At 28.6% G+C, this 23678-nt stretch overlaps 1 protein-coding gene across 2 annotated transcripts; it reads left to right on the top strand.

The window, feature by feature from the left end:
* The first annotated feature begins 11033 nt into the window (after window positions 1-11033).
* Window positions 11034-14759, top strand: LOC101495613 (transcription factor bHLH143-like). 2 transcript variants are annotated; one of them, XM_004490364.4, is made up of 4 exons: window positions 11034-11185; window positions 11767-12386; window positions 12500-12662; window positions 12784-14759. In XM_004490364.4, the coding sequence occupies exon 4, from the start codon at window positions 12801-12803 to the stop codon at window positions 13941-13943; it is 1143 nt and encodes a 380-aa protein (XP_004490421.1). In that variant the 5' UTR covers window positions 11034-11185; window positions 11767-12386; window positions 12500-12662; window positions 12784-12800; the 3' UTR covers window positions 13944-14759. The 2 variants fall into 2 exon arrangements, with proteins under 2 accessions (XP_004490421.1, XP_027187647.1); XM_027331846.2 differs by having other exon boundaries at window positions 11083-11185; window positions 11756-12386.
* The last annotated feature ends 8919 nt before the right edge of the window (window positions 14760-23678 follow it).

Genomic DNA, 23678 nt, shown 5'->3' with positions numbered 1-23678 from the left:
CTAAGAATTGTTCGCATTTCTTAATAAAAAAAATATAATTATCACTTGATAGAAAAAATAAAGTGTTTTACATTTGAAAAATGTTTTCAGAATAGAATTATTAGAAGAATGTTAATAAATCAATTGGATCGAATAGCTTGAGTACCTTATTAATGTTTAAGGGTCTGTTTGTTACATATTTAAAAAAAAAATTGATATTTAAATTAGAGATTATTTTTATAGATTTTTAAGAAAAGCAAAACTTGATTTGTAGTTGTTTGTTGTAATGAAAATCAATTTTGTTTTTTAAATCAATTATAAAAATAGAACTTTTTTAAGAAACTATCAGAAATTGTTTCTCAGTTGAAGCGATTTTTAGATTATTTTTTGGATTTTTATTTTTTTTAAAGTTACAACCAAAAAATTCAAATTTTCAAAAATCATTTTTGTTAAATGATTATTTTATGAAAAAAGTTATAACAAACGGATATTAAATGTTAGTAATATATAACGGATAATTGGATTGAATAGTTGACTCTTCGTGAATATCTCGTTCTAAATAACATTATAGAATCAATACATTCTTTCTTAAAAGTTTTTTATTTTATTTTATATCAATATTTTATTTTTATTGAGAAATCTTATCTTTTATAAGTGTCATATTTTTCTTTGTTTATTCTTATTAAAATTCAAATGAAATTAATATTAAAAACATCCCTAAATGATTGATTAAATATTAAATATTGTAAATTAATTAAATCAATGGATTGACTTTCCTTAGACTATTGACCAGAAGATCAAGAGAATATTTAGATGTGTTCGTTAGATGCAAGGGATTCAAGGTAGACATTAAGGTGTGTTGATCAGAGTCTTTAGAGGCATATTAGTCAAAGTCTTGACTTGATTATATAGAAGAGGGGTGAAAAAGCGTCTTATATTCAGATAATCACTATCAGACCTTGTATTTTGAAAATCTGCACATTAGAAAAATACTAAAATATAAATTGTTCACAAGTATAATTTGTTATCATTCCTCGATGTGGCTCTAACAATCTCTCTCTTTTTTTTTATGCTCACAAACTCTTAGATTTGTGAACAATTTTTTAAATATAAAAGTTACATATAAATAATATAAAGTTCCCCCTAACTAAAAAAATGATTGTTAATATTATGTTGACAATGGTATTCTTTAGTGTAGAAACATTTATCTTTTAGCACGTAAGCATTTGTGATTTGTTAAAGATTAAAAAACTTGAGATCTATAAAATTGTTTCCAAGGCTTCTCTCTCTTTTTTCATAAAACAAAAAGATAGTTTGGAAAAAAAAAAGTAAAAATAAATTATAGAGAAAACAAAAAAAATTTGTTAACACAAAAAGCAGAAGTTATACAAAAATAATTACATAAAAAGAGAGAGAAAAAAAATCCTAAGGGTGTGGATGTGTCAAATGAACAAGGATAAGGCCTAAGGTGTTTTAAATATATTCTTGTTACTTGGTCGTAGATTCCATGCAGGCCTCAGTTTTACCTTCCAGTCTTACAAGGTCTTCCTGCTTCACAAATTGAGAAGGTCGGGTTGATTAACATTGCAAGCCATTAGGTGTAGAAGGAATAGATCTTGAATCCATTGAGAAACAAGAGATACATTAGAGAGAATGTTGGAGGTCGATGGAATGTTAGGTTTCCAAAAGTTAGGAAAATGAATAGTGAAGATAATAAGTGCTCGAATGTTGGTGTTTTTGATAAAATGTATGAGTTTTTAAATTTGAAAGTGCATTAAAAATTTAGCACGCGTTTAAAATAAGTGTTACACGTTTCAAAAAACTAATTATCACGTCCGAAAAAACAAACAAACTATTTAATAGACATATTGAAGTTCAGTCCACCAGAGGCAAAAGGAAGTTCAATTTTTCAGAGCCATAACATATATATAACGAAAAAGAAACTTATTTTAATAGAGTCATAATAAACTCATTTTTAACAAGGAAAATGGTAGTTTATTCCCCATAGCCAAACTAATACAAAGTTTAAGTTATCATTCTTTTATAAATTGAAAATTCAAATTTATTTCTATAAATTTGAATCTTTTTTCAACAATTGATTTTGTAAAAATGTATGTTCATTGATGATCGGAGTCCACAAATTTAATGTTTAAAATACCCTTTTGAATATAGTCTTTTATAAAATTATGTTTAATCTCTATATGTTTTGATCTATAGTGTAAAATAAGATTTTTGGTTAAGCAAATAGTAGAAGTATTATCACAAATATAAGAATATTACTCTCAATAATTTTTTAATCTTCTAGCTGATGTTTCATCCATAACATTTGTGTACTACAACTTGCTCCTTAAATTTATTTTTCTTCGGTAGTGGATAGAGCAATTGTTTCTTGTCTTTTGTTTGACCATAATTAGACTTTCACCAAGAAAGGTGCAACATTCACTAGGCCTTTTTCTTTCAAGCTTATATTCAACTTAGTTAGCATCACAATAACCTACTAAATGGTACTCAAGGATGCATGGGGGTGAGCCTAGGTTTGCATTTATTATTCTTAAACTTCTTGAGAAGTTCTTTGGTGTATTTAGTTTGATGAATGTAGACACCTTCCGAGCTTTGTTGAATTTGAATTCCACAAAAACAATAAGTTCTCCCATCATACTCATTTCAAACACATTATGCATTAGTTGTGAAAACTCTTGACATACTTTTGCATTAGCAAAACCAACAATAACTTTATCCAGATAAACTTGAACAATGAGTATGTCATTTTTAGATTATTTTATAAACAAAGTAGTGTCCTCCTGGCCTCTTTCAAAACTATTTTTCAAAAGAAAATTACTCAGCCTTTCATATCAAGCTCTGAGAGCTTGTATAAGACCATATACAGATTTTGTTAGTTTAAAAATGTGATCTAGAAATTCTTTGTCTTCAAAGCCAAGAGGTTTTTTAACATACACTTCTTCATTTATATATCCATTTAAAAATGCATTTTTCGCACCCATTTAATACAAGATGATGTTATTAAAAGTTGCAAATAAAAAGTAAGATTTTGATATCCTTTAACGATGCTATCAGAAGAAATGTTTTAGTGTAATCATATAATACTAATGACTGTAGCCTTGAACTACAAGCCTAGCTTTTTTCTGACCACTTCACCTTTTTCATTTAGTTTGTTTTCGAAAATCCACATAGTTCCAATAAGTTGTTTTCCTCTAGGTCCGGGTATTTGATCTCATATAGCATTTCTCATGAATTGATTCAGTACTTCATGCATTTCTACGATCCACCCATCATCTTAGAAAGCTTTATCTATTGGTGGTGGTTCAATTTTAGACATAAATCCAAACATTGACTTTTCTTTGAATGCATATATGTCTTTAGAGGGTCCTTTGCATCTCTTATGATCAGAATGTTAGGATGTGATGACTTTATATCTCCATCCTTTCTTAGGTTCTTAATGACTTTGACTAACAAATGGAACATCATTGCTTGTTTTTGTCTAATTAGAGTCATCTACTTGTTCATTAGAGGAAGATTTGTCTCTTTCCTCTTATTTCTTTGGTTCTCTTGAAAATTGTAAATCTGCAAAATCTTCATCTAGCTTTGACATTTCATGGTCAAGCTATTTGTCATCAAATTTGACATGGATTGATTCCTCAAGAGTCTCTTTATTGTATACCCTATAGGCTTTAGAGCATTCAGAGTATCCCAAAAAGATACACTTTTGTGATCTAGAATCAAGCTTGCAAAGAATTTCTTTTGTATTTAAAATAAAACAAAAACAACCAAATTGATAAAATTATGAAATATTGGACTGTATTTCTTTCCACAGTTCATTGGAAGTCTTATTTAAAATAGGTCTTTTATAGATTCTATTATGAGTATAGCAAGCAATATTTACTACTTTTATCCAAAAGTGATTAGCACCATTCATTTCATGTATCATGGTGCGTATCATTTCTTTAGAGATTTTGTTTTTCCTTTCTGCAACACCGTTCTGATGTGATGTTCTAGGTGAGGAGAAATTGTGTAAAATTCTATCTTCTTCACAAAAAATTTCAAAATACTTGTTTTCAAATTCACCATCATGACCACTACAAATTGTTGGAATACAAAAACATTTTTTTTTAATCATTTTCCACTTGTTTAAAGAAAGCAATAAATACTTTATGTGACTCATCCTTGTATTTTAAGAATTTTACTCATAACCCTCTGTTAGAGTCATCAACAATTATAAGGTCGTACTTTTTTACCATTGGCAGAGGTTGTCCTTACAAGACCAAACAACATTCTTTTTTACCAATGTGTAAAAGTTCAAGTGGTCTAGAAGTGGAAACAATATTCTTTGATGAAAAAGATGTTTTTGTCTATTTTCCCCTGTTGGAATGCCTCACAAAGAACATCTCAATTATATTTCAGATTTGGCAACCCTCTATCTAGATTGAGCTTGTTCAACTTTGAGATCATTCTCAAGTTAGCATGTCATAATCTTTTGTGTCATATCAATTGTTCTTCATTCACTAACATGAGAGACTTTACTTCTTTATTTTCTAAATCAAACAAATTTATTTTAAAAGTTTTGTCTTTCCTTTGATCAGTAAAGAGTATGAATCCATCTTCTTGACTATTAGCCTTATAGGACTTTTGATTGAAGACAACATCATAACCATTGGTACTTAATCGACCTATTTAAATAGGTTATGCATTAGTCCTATGACAAGTAAAACATTTTTGATAGAGGGTAGATAACCATTCCAATTGTGCATGTACCTATGATATTTCCTATCTAATTTCCTCCAAATCCCACATATCCTCCATCCTTGAGAATCAGGTCTTGGGACATAAGTTTTTCTCTCGTAACATTAAATCAAACCTGCTTGGGGATAAATTGGAACCTAAATCAAGTCTTGGAACATATATGATAGGTTGGGAAGCATGCTTTAGGAATTTAAATCAAACCTGCTTGGGGATAACTTGGAACCTAAATAAATTGAAAGGAAAAAATAATAAGAAATATTTTGAACGCCAATGCTTGTGTTTGCCTATTTCTTTGTTGTCTTGTACGATGGTGGGTTTAGTTGGAACTATCTTGACTTTGGTTCATCTTTTTGTTCCAACATTAAGGCAAATAAAAAGGAAAAGGTGCATGAACAACTTTATTTCACTGCCAAAGAACAGTTCATTGCAGCCATGGAAGAAAAAATTGTGGAAACATGACCTAGACCTTCACTCCCCATTAACTCTCAAGTTCAATTACATATGGTGAAAAATTATGGAAACATGACCGAGTTTAAATTTGAAGTTTTTTGTAATCACGACCTTCCATTTTAATCTTAGGGGTGAAAATGATTTCTCTCACTCTCGTATAAGCTCAACTTTCTCATTAGATATGCCTATATATATATATATATATATATATATATATATATGTATGTATCATTTCAAATAACATTCATATCTTCATCTTTTTCAATTTCTAAGTCTAGTAGTCTAGATTATAGTTGTTTGCTTACTCATTTTCTTGTTGATTGGATCTTAAAGAATGTTTAGGTGGGATATCTTTATATTTGCACATTCAAGGGTGTTATAATTGGTGAAAAATCAAATTCTACACAACAAAATAAAAAGCAATAGTTCTTTCTTTAGTGTGGTTCTTTAGTTGATGATGAATGCTTTAAGTTGAAAAGAGAGTTCTTCAAAAGAAATAGTGTGGTTTTCAGGCTATAAATGCATTATCAAATATCTTGTAATCATTTTACCATGTTTGTAAAGGAAGAAAACAAGATGATCTATGTTCCATTTGATGAAATCCAATAAACCTCAGTGTCAAAATTGCAAAGATATTAACTGGTTGTTCGGGGTTGTGAGTTTTTGGTTTTCGATGTTTGTTTTGAAAATAAAACATGTTAGGGTAAAATGAGGTTTTATAGTTCTTTCTTTAGTGTGGTTCTTTAGTTGATGATGAATGCTTTAAGTTGAAAAAAAAGTTCTTCAAAAGAAATAGTGTGATTTTCAGGCTATAAATGCATTATCAAATATCTTGTAATCATTTTACCATGTTTGTAAAGGAAGAAAATAAGATGATCTATGTTCCATTTGATGAAATCCAATAAACCTCAGTGTCAAAGTTGCAAAGATATTAACTGGTTGTTCGGGGTTGTGAGTTTTTGGTTTTCGATGTTTGTTTTGAAAATAAAACATGTTAGGGTAAAATGAGGTTTTATAGTTCTTGTTTTTTTTTTATAACTTCAACCACCATCAGTCACCACTCTAACCACCACCGACCACCACTCTAACCACCTTCAACCCGTATTTGACCATTGTTGACCACCACTATGACCACCACCAACCCCCACCATGATCACTGCTTTTGACCATTGTCGAGCAATACTTCAACCACCATAAATCATAACTTCGACCACCACTCTAACCGTTGTAGATCACCACTTTAACCATTGTCAAGCACCACTATAACCATTTTTTTTACCACCGTTGACCATCACTTTATCAACATCGACCTCTACTTCGACCGCTTTGACCACCACCACTTGGGTCCCGTTGGCCACCATGCTAATGCTTGTTAGATACAACTCTTATCTCATTGACCAATGACCACCACAATTATCATCGAACTATCGATCACCACTCTAACATTGTCAGTTGCCATCTTTGATAACCACAATTTTTAACTACTATTTAAAATTATAAATTTAAAAAAAATTTAGTTTTTAGAAAGATATTTTATAAAATTACAATTTAATTATTTTTCTAAAACTTTTGTATTTATCCATTTTTAATTGTTTTTGGTCCGGAAACAGAGTGTTAAATATCATTTAAAATTCATATATACAACTGTAAGGTTTCGAGTTCGTTGTTTATCAATTAAGTTAAGTTTTATGAATTAGTGTCATTACATTTATTTGTCATTAATTATTATTTTCAAACTAACAAATAAAATACAAAAATCAAAACTCATATCTAAAAATCAAATTTAAAACTGATTTTGGTTATTAAAAATCTTGTAATCTACGAAAACCTATCCCAAAGGGGTCTACAATTTTAAAACATAGTTTATTTCGCCAAATCTCCTCAATTGACTGTACAATTAAAGTTTATTTGGTACATAGAAAAGGACTACAATGGGGCCTATTGTTTGGTGATTATGATGATTAAGAGGGACAGAGTTGGATTTTCACAGAACACATAGTTACTGGCTAACTTATAATCAATCAAGCTATTCACATGATAATGAGATTTGATTTCAGGTTGGGTAAGATGTAGATTCGTCCAGGGGAACGGAGACAAGGCAAACCCAACACAACCAAACGTTGTGGTTTGGTTCGAACCCAAGAACATGGTAAGAGAGTTATTTTTGTATAGTCACAAAATCAAATAAATAGTATTTAAGCGTACATATAAAAATAAATACTTTTTTCAAATATTAACAAAAAATAAAATAAATTATTTATTTATTATTAAAAAAAATCTTTTTTATATATATTTAAGTAGTATACATCTAATCTTGCGACCATACAAAATATTTTCTATAGTTTGGGGAAAAATTGCAGAGGAGACATAGCAAGTGAGTGTTCATTGACCCCAAAGCAAAAAACAAAAACATTCACAGGATCATATGATACAACAACCCACGGGGCCACATGAGAGAGAAATTAAAGAATTATTTTCCATTAATTTCACTTTTTATTTTTCTGAAATGCCATTAACGTTTATTTATTTATGAAATGGCATTAACTTAACCTTAGGCTACTGTGGTTCATGATTGTACACTTAATAGCTTGCGTGCACTCCTGGCCTCACGCACGGGCACGTATGAATCATGAGTTAACCTTCCACAACACTCACAATTCCTTTTTTCTTTTTTTACTTTGACAACACTCACTTATGAAAAATACCATGATCTAACACACCTTTTTAAAACCATTATGTTATAGAGTTAATTTATGATCTACAGTTAATATAAAATATTTTTATACTTACATTTAATCATATTTCCTATATAAATATTTCTAAAAATATTTTAAATTAACATGTAAAGTAATATCATATAGGATTTTATAAAATGTAATTTTAATATACTTGATTAAAAATTTAATTTAGATACATTATTTTTTAACCATCTTTTTATTATATTTTATTTACAATAAAATATAAAATAATTCATCATAATAACTAATATATTTTTATAGTGAAATTCATTTATTAAATTTTATTTACTTCGAAATCTAATTTTATATTATCAAATTCATTATTCTTATGAATCAAATCATTAGATAATAATTTAATTTATATATATATCAATAATAAAAAATATCTATACAAATATTAACTTAGTGTGTTACCATTGATTATATGTGTAAAAAATTGTACATGGTTGATGCATAAAAATTAATTTCTTAAGATATTAGGTTTATAGAAAATGTTTTGAAAATAAAATTTTCTCTGACGTGACACTAGGATTGGACCGTAATATTATGTTATGCTTGCTAGAGATTGATATAATTTAGAGCTCGATTTTAACATTTTTTTTCTTAAAATAAAATTATATAGTTCATCGTTTTTAAGAATTTTTATCTCTATTATAATTTTCAGGAAAAAAAAATCATAATACGAATAAAAAATTAAAAACTGTTTTAAATGAAAAAACATTTTAAATAATTTTTCATAAAAGTTATTTGCTTTTTAAAAATTAATTTTTATTTTAATAAAATTCATTTTTAAAATAGTTGTATATACTTGATTATAAAAAAGGGTGTGTTTTGGTTTAAAAAAAAAGTTCAAGTCTATTTATTAAAGAGTTGATAATACTTATATGATTTTTTTAAAAAAATTGATTTTGGTAGATATGAAAAAAAATGATTTTTTGTATAATTCAGTTCACATATCTTTTATCATAATGTTTTAAGTGGTTAATATAATTAAAATAAATGATTAATTATATATAATAGATAGTCGTTGAAATTTATTAATCATTAACACATTTTCATATATCACAACTTTAAATGTCCTTAATTATATATACATGTAAATTTGAACAGTTGAAAATTATCATTAGAGTAGAAAATATGTCAAATTAGATATTTTCTTTTTAAAAAAACTGACAAGGATAAGGCTCTATTTAGTAAATATTAGCGGATAACTTGTCGTTATTAAGCTAATTAAAGTATAAATAAAATAATTGTTTAATTAGTTTAAAAATGTAAAATAACATATAATAATATTTTTAATTAAGAATAAATTTTATTAATTAATGCATAAGATATTTTAATAGTTAAATTTTAAAATTACTTTTTTTATTAATTTAAAATTTATTAAAGTGATATATTTTTTGTTTATTAAGCTAGTTTATTTATTTTAAATAAAAATAATAAAATTATTTACTTAAAAATATTTATTATTAAAAATATGTTAAATTATATAAACTATGTATAAATAAATTATTTTTTCAAATTATAATAAACAAATCATAAAAAGTAAAAAATGATTGTAGTAAAAAAAATAAGGGTGAAATGGAAAGAAAAAAATTATAAGCCATAAACATATAAGCTAACTTGAAGTAGCTTATAAAAAAAGCTTTAAACTATAAGTTGTTATCTCATAAATAATTATTACAAAACATGTTTTAAAGCTTGTAAACTATAAAATAGAAATTCGTTTCTTTGCATTGCCGCACACACCCTAAAACTTTTTTAGAAACCTATTATGCTAAAATAAAATAGACTATTAGCAAAAAAATTCGTTTAGCCCTACTAACGCGATTTACTTAATAGAAAATGAATAATATTTTTATTATTATATTACATTTTTAAACTTTGTGTTAAACTATAAATTGGCTAACCTTTTAGTAATTTATATATATATATTAATTTTTTATTAACTTTTGATATATTTAAATATATTATTATAAAATATAATTAAGTAGAATCTTATGTAAAATCTAATTTTTAAAAAATTACATGTTAAATCTCAAAAAAAGAATTTAAAATAATTGACCTTTAATCTTTTTTAAAATAAGTCTATTTATTAATCTAAAGATATTAATATAAATATATTTTAAAATATATCGATATATCATACCATACTTTTATATAGAACAAACACATAACTAAAAAGTAATTTATGACATTCAATAAGTCAGACTTAAATTTTTAACTTTTTGACTACTATATTCAAATTTTGTAAAATATATGTCAACATAGTCTATTTCCATGTGTAATTATAGTTATTCACATAATGAAGTTGCATCAATAATTAATGAGTTTTGACATTTTATATATTCATTAATTTTTTTGCAACGATTAATATTAGTAATTAATATTATCAATATTAATATTTTTTTTAGTATGGTTGCAATTTTTTATCGCTCAACTCAGTAAGTGAACTATTTGATCATTTAACTATTTTAAGAAAATTGTATAAATGAAAAAGAAGTAATACTATTTTTATCAAATTATTTTTGTTAAATATTGATACATTATCAATATCATAAATGTATAATAAAAAATATTATATTAAAAAGGTTTAATTGCAGTTTTAATTCTCCTATTTTAGTTGAATCATAAAAGTAGTCCATCCATTTTATTTCTCCTTAGTTTTGGTACTCAAAATATAATTTTAGTTCAAAACTTGATGAAGTGACTTTTTTAAAGTCACACCACACCATTTATGATAATAAATTTCAGGTACAATTGTTGCACAACGAGATCTTGAGACATTGTGTGACTTAAATAAATAAAAAATATTATCAACTAAAATAGGAGGACCAAAACTATAATTAAACCTATTAAAAATGATGTAAGTAATACTAGTTATATTTTTCTATTGAAAAAATATATTGAAAAGCGAAAGAAGAATTTATTTTGGGTCTTTTTTTTCAAATGAATGACTCATTTTAGGGACTTAGAAGTTTTTTTTTTCAATGTATTTATTATTCACACTTGTTATGTTACTATTTTATTATATTTTGAATAATTTTTTATGTTTATATTGTTTCAATAAATTAGATTATTTTGATCCACTTCAATCGAGGATATATGTGTCATTGCATTTTTCTATATAATTCAACTCCCCTACACTCCATTTCCACTTTGACTGTACTCAAATCACGCTTGCTCCCTCTCCTCAACTACTTCCCTTTATCTCTCTCTCTTTCTCTTTCTCTCTCTCTCTCTCTTCAATCTTTTGCCTTGTAAGTTCTGTTTCACTTGCTTCATCCTGTTGTTTTGTAATGAATTATGTTTTATGTTTTCGCTATATATGTATGATATTTATTTTTGTTGTTTTTGTTTTGTAAATTTAGTTCTCAAGTTTTGGTAAAATTTCTTTATTCCTACCAGGGTTTCAATTTTTGCATCTGAATCTAAGATCTAGAAGGGAATTTTGTTTCTTTCAACTTTTCAAAGATCTTCAATTTTAATGATATTTTTTTCTTAAATTTCCGTGTTCTTAGCTATTTAATTTTCATGTATGATTTTCTGGGAAAACACTTCAATTTTTCACTGGAACATGTTTTCTTTTGAAGTTCATCTTTTTCTTCTAATTTTTGTACTTTAATTAATTAAAATACTTAGCCTAGATTTGAAATAAACCCTAAAAACTAGCATGCTTAATAATGTTTTGTTTTGCAAATAGAATCAATTTAACAAAATAGGAGAAAGAAATAGTTTTTTTTTGTTGGTTTATGATATTTGTTATTTGATTCTGCTATTATATTAGAAGTTGTTAATTTACTGAAATTTTTAGATCTCTGATACCAAAGTTTGATTGCAGGGTTATTAAAGGGTTTTCAGGTGAAAGGAGTATAGTTGTGGTTTCTTAATCTTCGTGGATAAGGATAAAACAGCATGCGGTGGTGGTTTAGTCTCTCTATTGACGTATACAGAAAAGTTATTTCTTTGAACCTCTATTGCAAAGTGATTCTGTAGCTTCCATAATTTCACAAACCTTTGATTCAAAAACCCTTTCAATTTTCTCATTTTTCTTCTTTAACTCTTCTCAATGGGATCCAATTTCTTTGTTGTTGTTCCTTGTTATGTTCGCCAGATCAGCTGAATAATAGTTACCCTTCTTGTTTTTAACCCTTTCTTTTCACCTCTATTAACCTTTTTAGAAACCTTTTTCCTTAGTTTTAAGTTATTTGTTAGTGTTGTTTCAATTCAACAAGATCTGTTTTGAATTGGGTTTGAAGTGTTAGTGAATCATCAATTTGTTGTTGTTTGGAACATTGTGGTTGTTGTGTTCTATATTTGAAGGGTTGAAAAGTAGTTATGGTGTGCCAAGCAGCTAGTCAAACCAGATTTAGGGCATTGAAACATGAAAATGGAAGTTCAGGATGTTCAACCATTATAGTTAGAGTTATAGCATGCTTTCAACCTCTCAGAGAATGCCAGGTATGTGACTTAATGATTGACGAAAATTGGCATTTTATTTATTATTTATTTTGGGTTTGTGGTAATATTTCAATTGTTTTTATTAATTATTTTGTTTTTGTTTTTTTTTTCAGGCTGAATATTTCAGACAGTTGCTTAAACCTGTGACGTAATTGTTTTGTTTTCCTTTGCTCTTTTTGGGTTAAACCGGTGGTTTTAGTTGTTTTCATTGTTGGTGTATAAGAGAAACCAATAGTAAAGAGATAGCTCTTGGTGTTTGAATCAATTTTTCTTAAGGTATATATTGCATTGTTAATTTCTTCTTATTTCTTATTTTTTCATTGAAATGTGTTAATCTATAACTTTAATTCAATTTGGTTATTTTTTTATTAATGTCACGGGTTTCAAAATTGTGTAGGTGATTGTTGTGGTTGAATGGGAGAAAATTGTGGAACCTGGTCACCTCAGGTGCAATATAATTTGCAATCACCCAATTTGAGTTCCTTCTGTGCTCCCTTTGTGTTAGGGAAGCAAAATGCTGCTTCTGCAGCTATGAACCCGGGTGTCGGTATCGATATGAATACAATAACAAGGAATGAGGCAGTTCCAGTTTATGGATCCTCTGCATTACCTCATATGCAGTTAGGACATTCAAATGAACCTCATGGTTGGTTTTATTGTTTGCCTCGGTTCCGACAGGGTTTTACGTGTCCTCCAAACTTTACTTCCGAGGAAAAACTCCCTCCTGCTAGTCATTTGAAGGGTATTAAGGAGGAAATTGCACCCAGTGGGGATTTGGGGTTCCCTCAGAAGCAGTTCCTTGTCATTGATCAATCAGGTGATCAAACAACTCTGATTTACAGTTCAAGATTTGGGAGCCCTGTTGAGTGCTTTGGTTCATGGGATTCAAAATTTCATGGTTGTAACAATTTGAATGGGAATAATGAACCTTCTTTAAGAAGAGATGTGAATCATGTTGGAGTTGGACCAACTTTCAATTATAAAGTTGATGAAAATGAGAATCAAGGTACCGAGATTGAAAGCGAGATGCACGAAGATACAGAGGAGATCAATGCATTGCTTTACTCAGACAGTGATGGTTATTCTACCGAGGATGATGAAGTTACCAGCACTGGACATTCTCCGAGTACGATGACCACTCATGATAACCAGAAACCTATTGGAATCAGAGGAACTGCCGAAGAAGTGGCTAGCTCCTCCCCTGGAAAAACTAAGAAACGTAAGCTATTTGATGTGGCTTATGATGATGATGTGCAGTTTTTGGACACTGCAAGTTCTCTAAAACAAAACCTACCCTTCGACCACAAGGGTGACGACGACGATGATGCAGAATCAAGATGCTCGGGTAGCAATTACAGTCGAGGGTCAGGTGAAATGGGTTCCTTAACAGGCAATAAGAAGATGAGAAAGGAAAAGATTCAAGATGTTCTAAGCATTCTGCAATGCATAGTTCCTAATGGAAAGGACAAGGAACCAATCCAGCTTCTTGATGAAGCCATACGTTGCTTGAAATCCTTGAAACTCAAGGCACGAGCTCTTGGACTCGATGCCTTATAAATTGTGGAGAATATCAGTTATCCACGTTATTACTTATTAAGTAGTACTTTATATTTTGAGATTTCTGTAGAATAAACAAGGTAAGTTCATGTTTTATCATCAGAGGAAGTATTAAGCAAAAGTTCTTAAGTACTGGAGCCTGAAATTGTGAAATCCACATATCCTTTTGAGAACTTCCTCAGTTGTTAATTTGGTGCCTTAAAAATCAGCTGTTTTTTAAATGCAACATGTGTGTTGTGCATGAAGAATGAAGAAAGAGGGAAATCACTCATACTCACTACTAAGCAAATTATGGCACAATAAAGGAAAAAATGAATGATTAAGTCCATTTCTTAGGGGTTAGAGAAAGTAGCACTAACGCAATAGCATGAGATATGAGTTGTTTTTGAATGAGAAGACTAGTTGTTCCAAAAGGGCATCCCCCAAAAAACAAGAGTGCACGCCTCTTGGCTGTCATGGGACCCAATTTCACTTCCTCTTTTTGTATCTTTGTCATGTTCAATCCTTTTGTGGGTTTACCTTTTTCCTTCATGTGTAAAATTTATCACTACCTAAGGCTATAAGCACTAACACCTTATTCCCTTTTGTGAGAAGAAGACTGAGACAACTTTATGTTGATGACGAGGGGACCTCATATTCATTCACTTGAATGGATGGATGGTGTAGTAGTAATGTGTTACTCAGCCTTTTGTTTGAAAAAAATCTGATTTTTTATGTTGTATGTTTTTTGTTTAGTATGTGTGTATTGTAATTGGTGTATGGACTACTAGTACTTATGATATCTTGGTTGGATGTAATTTAATGTGGTTGGTGTTACTGTTGTCTTTTTGCCTATGTATTTATATCGCATGCACGCATTTATTATATCAGAAAATGATGTATGGTTTAAATATAAAATATATATATATATATATATAAATTTTTTAAGTAATACTCTTAAAAATGTAGAGTGAGGGTTTGATTTTTAGTTGATGTATATAGACACATATGTTGGAAGAGATTTGCTATTTAAATGAATTTCTGTTATTTGGGTTAGTTTCAACGGATGGTAAGTGTTTGAATCTATTATTCTAAGACAAAAAAAAAAAGGAAGTGGTTTATTTTTAATCGGTGCATACGAAAAAAAACATCTTGGAATCAGTTATTGGGGTTTTAGTCTTTACTATTGCACCCAATAGATAATTGGTTTATCAAAAATCTATTTGTATGTATGAAAAGTACTATCTTGTGATAGATGAATGGCGTGGTGAAAAGGACTTAAAGGAAGGGACCACAACGTTGAATTATTAGTGAGAAACATTTACATATGACATTTGTGTGCACAAGAAGAGAGAGAAAGGCATTGAGCGTGGTTGTGGTGAGTAGTCAATAGTCACGGTAGGTATCGAAAGAGAAGAAAGATTCTTGTACAGTGTTTTTCATTGAATTAAAACTCGATTGAGATTTTCTACAGTGCATGTGAATGGAAGCATGCCATTACTTGATCTAGAGCTTTTAATATAGAATGCATAATTGAGGCTTTTTAGCCTATCTAACTTTGCTTCGAAAAAAGAGTTCAAGATTTCATTTTTATCTTAGACCATGTGTTATCACATTGTTTAATAATAATATTAGACTAAATTGTTGATAGAAAATGTTATTGGAATCAAAACTTCAAGTTTTTTTTTTTTTTTTGTAAAATATACAAATAAAAATTTAAAATTTTATAAAGATTAAAATATATTTAATATGTTTTAAGTAATGTTTGTTTTCTTTCGACTCTTATTTACAAAGAGTGGACTTTAAGAAGATTTTTTTTTTTAAAGATTATGTATTGTCGGACAGCTTACTAATTATAGCAGTTAATATTATGTAGTGAATGAATAAAAATAGTAATTCATATATTATAAAATTAGTTTACATTACCAATCCATTATCATATTTTTCCAAAAAATATAAAGCAGATTTAAATATATAAAAAATTTATTATTTTTTTATATATTTAGTTCTGTTCTTTTTAAGACTAACATCATTTCTAATGTTGAGTAGATTAAAAAAAGTTTATACTGAGATTAATATCTTATCACATCATTTAAGAGATTTTTTTACATCATTGAATGTATTTGTTAAACATTTTTATACTAGCCATGTATACAAATTAAAATTTATTTTTAGAGATTTGAAAAGCTATATAACGTCACAGTAAATTTATTTTATATTAAATATCAATTAAATTTTTATTTTTAGAATATTTTTTTAGTGAGTTATCACAAAATATTTGTAAATGTCATAAGATATTGACGAAGGTCACGCTTGATCACCTTCAGTATTTAAAAGTTATTCAAAACTCTAACGATAATCATGACACTTTTCAAATGTTTAACTTAATAATCTTCTTAATCTTTATGTTTGAGAAAATAATTCAATTGATACTAGTTCAATAAAAATAAAAGAAAAAAAATGTATTTTTTAAAACTCAACTTATTGAATCAACATTAATCAATTTATCCTCTCAACAATAAGATGAACATGTCCTTTATTATTTATTTACTTTTTTTTGTCAAAAATGAAAAGAACCCTAACTTATACTTCCTAGTAATATCGTCAAGCATAATTAAAATTTTAAATAACTTTATAGCATTATTTTATGGTGGACTATATATCAAAAGATCAAATTTAGAATTTTGTGGTGGACTATTTGCGGCAACTAATAATATTTTTTAGGAGAAAATAATAATTACAGCAATAATGTAAATTAACATATCTCAATGTAATAATATTTGTTAAGAGATAAATGATTAAAATCAATTTATTAAAAAATATAATATTTTATATTCTCTCCGGTCTAATATAAATATAAATAATTTTGAGTCAATATTCTTGTTTTAACTTCAAACTTTTACGATTCAATACACAAATATTTTGTCGTCAAACTCTATTTTCTCTTTGGCATAACACTTTCACAAAATCTTAAAATAAAAAACCAACTTTTCCATTTCAATAATATCACTATCTCAATCTATTGCTTTCGATAAAAATTACTAATCTAAACTAACTTAGTTTCTTCTTTCTTTTATATATATCAATTTGTAAACACTTCCAACACATTTGTTTGTATTCAATCTAATCAAGATTGAGTTATCACAATTGACTCAACAAATTTATCATAATTTCTTAACACTGTTTGTGAATTTGACCTAACAGATCTTGATCATTATTATATTTGTATTCTTATTATGTTCAATAGCAGAGTTTGAACAAATAATTTGAAGTGTCGAATTTTTAAAATTTTAAATGATAAATTAAATATAGTATGTTATTGTATATTAGAACTTTAAATTGTAAATTTACAATGTAAGCACGCAAATTTTTTTTGCAAATAAAACTGTAAAAAGATGATAAATTATATTGAAAATATAAATTAAGATACTTATTTTAAAAATATAAATTTTCAATCAGGTTGACATTAATAAAAATTAAGATAGTTATTTTAAAAATATAAAACTTTTTATTTCAAGCACTAAATTTTTTATACTATTAAGACAATTACGTAAACACTTTTTAAACTACAATAAAAAAATTATATTTAAATGATTAAAAAATCTTTAAATACAACACATATTTAAGATTGCACTATTAATATAATTTAATGATTTTATTCAAATTTTGGCGGTCAACTTTATATGAAGTGAAGTCATACTCAAATCAACAGAAAATGAGTTTATTTGGTTCGATTCAAATTGAATTAGAACACATAATTTTTTTTCGTTGTTTTTTTAGTTTATTAAATAATTGGTTTAATTTTTATATCTCTAAACAACATTAAAATTTTTATAATTGAAATTTAAGTTAAAAGAAGTAGTGTATTTTTTGTAATTACTTTATAGGTTATTGTTATTAATAAAAATTGTTGGAGACGTTAGGGTGGTCGTCCGTACTTATGTTGTTTGTTAATTTAGAATGCAATTCTAAACAAGAATGAGTATGTAGATTTTCCATTTTTGTGAATTTGAAAGGTTAATAATTTGAAGTTGTAAGTTATAGTTTTGATGGTTAGTTTGATGAGTTAATTTTCTATGGTTTAGATTGAAAAAAATTATAAATTTTGGATTTATGAGTTTGAAGATGAGTAAAATGAAAAAAATTAATAAAAACAATCCATTTAACTAATGAAAGAATAGGTAAAAGATTAAAACAGAATAAAAATAATTAAAATTAAAAATTAAAAAAAATTAAAAAAGTAAAGAAAGTAATTTAGCCTGAGGAGTATTTTAAAGTGGAAAGTTGCCAAGTAATTTTATATTGTTTGGAATTGGTGACCGTGACTTCATCAAAAGTGGTCCAGTAGTTAATTTTCATGACCCCTAACTCACCGTCGACGGGCCCGATCTTGCATCATATACATTCATGTTAAATATTTGAATTTTTCTTTGAACTTTTATATATGATTCTTATACGTAAACATGATGAAATAATACGGAAAAAAAATTCATATTACTATGGATACTAGATTTTTTTTATTATCATATCCTTTTTTTAAAAAAATTACAATATATCCTACCTTAAAATTTATATATTAAAATATCATATCTTTAATTTTGGACTTTTAAGAGATCGCATCTCCACTATGCGATCACTTGAAATATGATTTTTTTTCTTTTAATAGAAAGACACATATTCGAGGTCCGACTATCTACTAAAAAATAATTAAAAAAAAATTAAAGTTTACAAATGGTCGTAGAGATGCGACTTCCAATTAATTTTTTTTATAGATGATCTCATCCCACATAAATGACTTCCTAGTGCAACAATACATTTTCACAGGTACGAAAAATTTACACACAATAGTGTAAAAAAAAAAAAACAGACACAGTGGTGCTGCAATTATTTATAAATATATTTTTTTTTTATTTTACTTTAAAGAGTTTAAAACAAAATTCATACACATTAAGTGAATAAATAAGATAAATATTACAAGTTTACATATACATTATAATATATCAAATAGCTCTGCAACTGAATTAAATGAGTTACATTTGCGTAACAATTATTTTAATTTAATGAAGATATTCTTTTTATTTCTTTCATAAATGTTCTAACTTTTGCCTACGCAACAACAAAATACTAAAAAAGTATAAAAAATATATTATGTTTCTGGATAAAACAAGAAATCCTATGAAAGACGTGATTTGTCTGAAATTAAATAGGAATAGCTTATCAATCTCAATTTTCTAAGAAGATGGCGTGCTGCAAATGTTACATAAGGTATCCATTTGCAAGTATAATACCTAAGGAATCGAATAAAATTCTTACAAAGATGACGAAAGGAAATATATTTAGCAACAAAAATCAAGTAGTCGTCACTTACCACATTCTGATTCTCCATCTATATCGCTTTCTCAATTTATTTTATACTTTTAATTTTTTGGCCACTAGTGGAATTACTTGACATAAAGTATTGTCTACCCCTCGCGTGTGTCCAAATGAAAATGCAATATTATTTAAAATAAATTAAATTATAATGGGGAGTGTGCATGTATCTTTGAAGTCTTTCATTGTCGATCCCATTTTATAGTTGAGGACAAATGAATAAATTAGTTTAAGTCATTATTTAAAGCCTTTGATTGAACATCTTATTTTGGCTTTTATAGGTGAAATTTTTTAATGAAAAAAAGGGAAAATAAACCTTCACATTGAAGGGAAGTAATAACAATGATGTAACCTGGCTCTTGGAAGTAAGCTGGAGAGGGCAAAGTGATTATATAAGTCAAAGTACAAATAGCAATAATATTTAATAAGCACTTATGTACCGATGCTCTTCCATTTTCAATTAATATTAAGTATAAATGAGGGGACGAACAAGAAGATCAAATATTAGAATTAGAGATGTTAACGGGCATCCTTATGCCATGAGTAGTCAACTAGAATATATTTATTTTAATATTTTATAATAAAATGGAAGAAAGTTTATTAGTATGTTGTTTGATTTTTTTTTTTTTAAAAGAGAATTTTTTATTAATGAAAAATGTGCAGTAGTTTATTTAATAGCTATCATTTTTACTTAATACAAATAGAGATGTGAACTGGTATATATCCACATGTTATTGATTTTTTTTATAATAAATAAACAAACTTTAATAATTGGAGCATAAAGAATACTCTAATTCGTAATATGGATTTATTCACAAGGTAATGGGGACTCTTCCCCCCAATTTTTTTTTTATTAGTAGGAAATTTTTAGTTGAATATATTTTTAAATATCTTATTCCCATAATAAAATATAGATGTTGCTTCCACCATATTTTCTTTAATCTTTGTTCTTATTGTATTTTTCTATTATATGTTTATGCACTTCAACTTTCTCTCTTTTACTTTAGAGAATTAAATGTTTTTTATGTAAAAGTATTATAGATTAATTTCATTTACTTTATTATAAAAAAATTTAATATTATAAATTATTACTTTTTTAATTTTTAAGATGAATTAAATTTTTATATTCTTTTTAAAATTAAAAACGGTTTAAACCTTTATTTTACATTTTTCGAATTATTAAATATTACATTTATTTTCTTGCGACCAATAAACACTACGGCCACAGTATCCCTGCCATAACATATCACTACTATCAATATCACTAGTTCTATATGGTAATACATCAAGCTGCTCTCTAACCCACATAAACAACGAGACTTTCTAAACATATTGTGGGATTAGTACACAAGTCAACAAAATTATGCTGCATATTTCCCTGCTCCTGAAGCAAGAAACCAGTGTCACGCTAATTTATGTGATGTAGCAACCCCATAAAAACTGATGTAGCTAAATATCACTAGAAGGGGGGGTTGAATAGGGATTTTGCTGTTAAAAATAAATTCTAAGTGTTTTTAAAAATTATCCTCTCGCTGAGGATGGCTAGCTCGAGGATGGGATTTTTAAATCGTTAGATCTAAGTTGAGCAAAAGAGTAAGAGCAAAATATGAGGGACACACACACAATTTTATACTGGTTCACCCAAAGATGGCTACGTCCAGTCCTCACACCCTTGTGAGATTTCACTAACTTTCAAACAGATCGATCCTCAACCCGAGGATGATTACAAACTGTGTATTATCAAGCTTCACCAAGCTTACAATCAATTTTCAAATATTTCCAAGCTTCACTCACTAGGAAATTACAAAGTAGAATGAGAGTGATTGATACTTAATACTTTCTCAAAGGATATACAAAGATATAGTGTAGGATCAAAGAAAGTAATAAGAGAGGATGTGATTTGCTTCTTGAAAGCTTTAAGATACTTGATCTTTTTATGCAATTGTGTTGTGTGTCTTCCAATGGAGAGCTTGTTAGCATTTTATAGAGATCCAAGCCCTTGATGACCGTTGGAAATCATTTTTCAAAGGATCCAAAGTTTTTTCATCATAATTACAGAACTGCCATTCAACTTGTTAGGTCAGGCAGATCCCATCCTCACGCAGCATAACTTTGATCTTGACATGTCCTTGCTTTTTCTCTTTAATCAGAATGCAAGGCTATTTCTTTGACCATGTGAGCTGCATTTTTTGAAGACTTTAAGGTCTAGGTTGATTTCACCTTTTGAGGTGATGTTGACAAGAGAGAAAAAGCCACCCTATGACATAGGACTGTCATACTCAGTCCGATGATCAGATCTGGCAGCAACATGTGATCTTCCATTTTTGGCTTGTTTCAAGTTGCCTTTTGTTAACTTGACTTCTTCATGTATAAAAACGTGTAAGCCCAATAAATGATCTGATTTTAGCCTTTGCACATGCTTGATGGGTTGCTTTTAACATAGCTGGTCCATCCTCAGCCTATTCTGCCATCCTCAGAGATTTAGATTTAGCTATTCTTGTCTTTTTCCTTTTGGCCTTCTAACTTTTATTTCAAATACTATTTCTTTGACTTAGTTATATATTTCTTTATGAATAAAAGCATTTGTACTGATGAGATCATAATTTGGGCAGATCTGAAGATTTTCACTTTGCAACCCATACTCACAAGGTGTTCTTGATCATAAGCCATCCTCTCGTGGTTTTCCATCCTCAGGCCAAAATTATATTTTCCTTCTTTTTGCCTTAATGATTAATAACCTTTTATCTTATATGAACACACTCAAGAGCACATTTTGGTCATTAACTATAATCATAATCTCTTAAGTAATTTTGTTATCATTAAAATCATTTGAGAGATTTTGTCTCAACAATCTCCCCCTTTTTGATGATGACAAAATTCTTTAGATTATGATTTTAAATAAGACAAAGATAAAATGTTTATGCTCCCCCTCAATTATATGTGTAATAATTTTTAAAACTAAAAATCATTACTCCCCCTAAATGTATGCCAAAGTGTTGAAATAACATGATTTTAACTAAACATATGACATCATGATAATTAGATAATAATTTAAAGATTTGTTCAACAAAGCATAAACATGGGTTCATAAGCAACACAACAATTCAACTTAACAACACAATACTTAAACAGTTTTAACAACATGAACCCAAAGCAACTGGATAATAAAAAAACATAATCAAAAAACATAATCAAAAAACATAATCATTTCTCCCCCTGAATTTGGCAGCAGCAAAAAGAGATAACAACAGATTTAATCTGAGGAGGCTGGTTCATCTGATGAGGATGAAGGAGATGGAACATCAGAGGTTGGCTGGGCTGGTAGCTCAGGAGGATGATCTCCAGGAGCAATAGTAGGAACCAAGTGTTTGGTAACCCATTCGAGAATGAGACCAAATTGAACCAAAGAGTTCTGAAAGTGAGTGAAGCGCTGAAGAATTTTCTTCTGGTATTTCCTAATTAATTTGAGGAGTTTCATCTGCTTCTTGTTGTCCCCAATCCTTGTGCTAGGAACTGAACCTTTAGGCTGATCATTTACACTGGAACTCTTATTCTGAGAGCTCCCAGCCTTGTCCTTTGACTGGTTATGAGTCGTGGCAGTAAAGAAGGAGTCAAGGGAACTGAACACACCTGTAACCTCAGGGAGAGGTTGAACAGTTTTTTCAAAGTTTGCAGCAGGAGGAATTTGTTGCGAAAGATCTGGTGGTGGGAGCACATCTTCATCTACTGGCACAGGGGGAGGAGAAGCCATAGGCACATCCGTAGGAGATGGAGGGTAAGATAGATTCAGATCAAAGTATAACTCCTCACCATCTTCCATATGTTGAGGAGAAGTTGATTTTGAGGCATCCTCAGGGATAGGATCGGCTTCACGAAGGGGAGTCAGTTTGTGGATTGGTGAAGACTGAGTTGTTGTGGGGATATGAGAGGCAGGAGAAGGAGTAGTTTCAGGAGAGTTACGCAGTGGAGAGGTTGGTCCTAGAATAAGTGGTGATTGTGTATCATCCCATAGGGAGCAGATCGTCCCAATACAACAGCATTCAACATGAAGGTAAAAATAACATGACCCAAATGAAGAGGAGTACAAGTAATCACGTGATGAATAATCATGAGATCAAGCTCTGTGACTTTCTCAAAACTGCCAGCTCGGGGTGTGATGGAGTGGACACAGATATTGTGAAGGATGCGACATAAGGGGACGAGGTTGGAGGCCACCAACGGTTTTGGAGGTTTGATGAAGGTGTTTTGGAGCACAGAGGTTCTAGTGATGACACATTGTGAATACCATGTCTCAGATAAGCAGTGAGCTCCTTCATCACGTATATCAAGTATTTGACATAGTGTGGTGGGATTAATTTCCATATGAACCCCTTTCAGTACCATACT

Source organism: Cicer arietinum, chromosome 2 (genome assembly GCF_000331145.2).
Source record: "Cicer arietinum cultivar CDC Frontier isolate Library 1 chromosome 2, Cicar.CDCFrontier_v2.0, whole genome shotgun sequence".
Taxonomy (NCBI): domain Eukaryota; kingdom Viridiplantae; phylum Streptophyta; class Magnoliopsida; order Fabales; family Fabaceae; genus Cicer; species Cicer arietinum.
The sequence above is the reverse complement of the archived record's forward strand: the minus strand, read 5'-3'. Positions and strand labels throughout refer to the sequence as shown.